General features: G+C 40.6%; 1 protein-coding gene across 1 annotated transcript; it reads right to left on the bottom strand.

Annotated features, from left to right (window-relative positions):
• Positions 1-1,692: 1,692 nt before the first annotated feature.
• Positions 1,693-2,478, bottom strand: LOC127839935 (putative nuclease HARBI1). The gene has a single exon (XM_052368328.1). The coding sequence runs from the start codon at positions 2,476-2,478 to the stop codon at positions 1,693-1,695; it is 786 nt and encodes a 261-aa protein (XP_052224288.1).
• Positions 2,479-3,127: the final 649 nt, after the last annotated feature.

Below are 3,127 nucleotides of genomic sequence, written 5' to 3'. Positions count from 1 at the left end.
TGACTTATACTCACGCATCGCTTCGACAGCCATTTTAAAGGAAAAATGGCATAACCATGTAACGTTCACTGCCGAAAAAATGTGCGCATCCAAACATGATGGATATATATTTTCTATGCTAATAAACTGACGAACTAACGAATATTTTGTGTTGCCATTTTTAGTCAGCGTGAGGTATTTTGTTCTACCATTTGATGGATAATTTTTATTCTATCCCGTTTTAAGTTGGTGCCCTTTTTATGGTGAACTCAACATGATCTATAGTAAACCCATGATAATTTTCGCTTCATATCCTCTAACTAATATTGTGCGTCCCTTGCAACATTGTCGTGTGGAAAGCTCTATGGGTTTGAGTCGGAAGTTGACAATTAATCGATATTCGCACAATAAGGCATTTTATGTCAATTTTCATTTTAATGGCGCGTGTCGTGTCGTTCTGGCTTTGATTGCCATGAACTGACCTCAAAGGGCGATAGTGTTATATTACCTTTATAAAAAAGCCGAAGTCTTAAGCACTATTTTATTTATAGTTACGAGCTGTAACGAAGCTTTCGTGCGCAAAATGCGTAACTTGTACACAAATACACTTTTTCGGCTGTGCAATGCCGACTAGGTCATCACTTCGAATCAAATGATTTAATATATAATTAATATATTTGTATAAGTCAAATCTGAACAATCGTTAGACTGTCTACAGAGCAACATAATTTCATAATTTATATGAACGGTGGATATCTTTTGAAATGCATATATTAGTTTATTATCTTCATTAAGTAAATGATTTGATCTAACAACAGTGACATTGTAATGATATCATACATGTATTATTTAGCTTTTTTATAGCCTTATGCCTCGGTCACACTGTCACGAATCAGAGCAACAAATGAGTTACGATTCAATTGGCTACAAATGACTATGAAACTGTCAAAATTCGTAGGATGCTACGATGTCAGTACGGAGCACAACGATTTCGACGAATCTACCATCAAAATCTTGGAAAACGAACAAGGAAAGGTACGGACTGCTGATGATCGACGCGATATATTACGGAGCGCCACGAATCGGTACGATCAAACTACGAATCCGCAACGGTATGGTACGATTAAGTATGATGCTACGCGAATCAGTACGATCTAATACGGATCCGCTACGGTCTAGTACGGGTAAGTACGAACTAGAACAGTCCGCTACAAAGCAGTGGGAATTGCGACGGACTGGTACGGACAGGTAGGAACGAACTACGATTGAACATTGCGCCCACAGCCTCTTGTATTGTCATACACAAAATGCCTCCCAAAAAGAGAACATTCAAGCGGCAGCAACAGCGCGTAACAGAAATAATGGAATCAGCCGTGTCTGGGAAAAAGTGTACCTCCTCCATCCAAAACCAAGAGCCGGGAGGAACCAACTGCCACTCAATAGATCCAATAGTGTTGAAGTAGTGTTTCAAGTAGAGCCTTTCTTGTTTTGCACGGATAGTGGCAAGATTTCCATCTCTGGGGACCTGCAAATGATCCATGTGAAACCCATCTTTCCATGCCCCTGTAATGACTTCGTGGGCATCGTCTTCTTGTTCCAATTAATGTTCTGATCACCAGGATATCCTACCCTCATTATCTTGTGAAGGCAAACGCATGCGAGAACTATCGATTCAACCGTGTCTGGTCTCTGTGGCAAAATAGACATTAAGCATCAAAATCGCTGAGCGAGAATACCACAAGCATTCTCCACAACTCTCCTGACTCTAAACAGGCGATAGTTAAAAATCCGCTCGTCCTTCTCAAGGCCTCGTCGTGAGAATGGCTTCATGAGCCATGTCCTCATGTCAAATGCATCATCTGCGATGATATAGTAACCTATTGGTCTGTCGTCACCTGGAAGAGGTGTTGCTTCTGGCATGCCAATCAACCCCCTTTCGATTGCCAACTTGAGGTCGCTTTGATTCCAGATGTGTGCGTCGGAACATCCTCCTTGCGATCCAATATTTACCCATATGAATTGGTAATCGGCGCCCACTAGGGCCATCAGCACAATAGAATGGTATCCTTTATAGTTATAGTATAATGAGCCATCGTTCTTGGGACATCGTATGGCTACATACTTTCCATCTAGAGCTCTAATGGCGTGTGGAAATTGCCATTTAGCCGCGAACTGATCGGCTATGGCCTTCCACTCCTCAGGCTCAGTAGGAGTCTGGATAACATCCCCAGCATATGCTGAAACTATGGCCTCACAAACGTCCCGTACAATACTACATATCATATTGTGTTCAACACGAGACCCATACATTAATGTACGGTAACTGTCCCCTGTGGCCAAGAACCTTAAGGTTATAGCCAACTTGAAATCTGGATTGATGTACTGTCTGAACCAGGTGTGGTTCTTCGTGATCCTGGGACCCACGACCTGTAATAGCTCATGGAACATATCAGGCCCTATTCTGGTGAAGTTTATAAAAGCCGCCGGATCTTCAGCCATCAGTTCGGCTATCAAAGTCTCGTATTGGCCGAGAGCGGGTCGTCTTAAAAGCCAGTCTCTTATCCACCACCTCCTTTTTCTTCTCTGACCCGATAAAAAATGTAATTATTGATGTACAAATATAGATTATGCTTAGGAAAGTATGATTAATTATGTATTTTATCATGTCGGCTATTAATTTAACAATTATAAAAAAGTAAGAGCAAGAGCAAGATTCAAAAGGCATATGAGGCAGACACTTACCTTCAAATAACAAAATGTATTACTAGTAAGTTTAAACTCTAATATTTTCAAAATACGTAACCTTTTGCACAAAGCTATACTAGTTATACGATATTGAATCATTATTACCTCTGTGCATATCGTCAAGCAGCACGACTACATCTGCATGTTGTTCCATATCAATATCCAAGTGTAACAAATTTATCGCAAACGCAATTTGCTGGCGGTTCATGATTGTGAAATCAACAAATGCAAGTACGGAAGCTTTAATTTCAGTGATGTATTTCAGTAGCAATTTATTGTAGTGGACCGTACATGTTCGTACTGTTTCGTGCTGAAATATAGTACATCGTACAAGGTCGTGCATATTCCTGCCTATTCGTAGTATAACGTACTAGAACCGTGGCTTTCCGTAGTATATCCGTGT

Source organism: Dreissena polymorpha, chromosome 7 (genome assembly GCF_020536995.1).
Source record: "Dreissena polymorpha isolate Duluth1 chromosome 7, UMN_Dpol_1.0, whole genome shotgun sequence".
NCBI classification, from domain to species: Eukaryota; Metazoa; Mollusca; class Bivalvia; order Myida; family Dreissenidae; genus Dreissena; species Dreissena polymorpha.
This window is presented reverse-complemented; position numbering and strand designations above follow the sequence as displayed.

What these genes read in the sequence shown, in the direction of transcription:
- LOC127839935 (XM_052368328.1), bottom strand. Translation starts at nt 2,478, where the DNA reads ATGGCTGAAGATCCGGCGGCTTTTATAAACTTCACCAGAATAGGGCCT.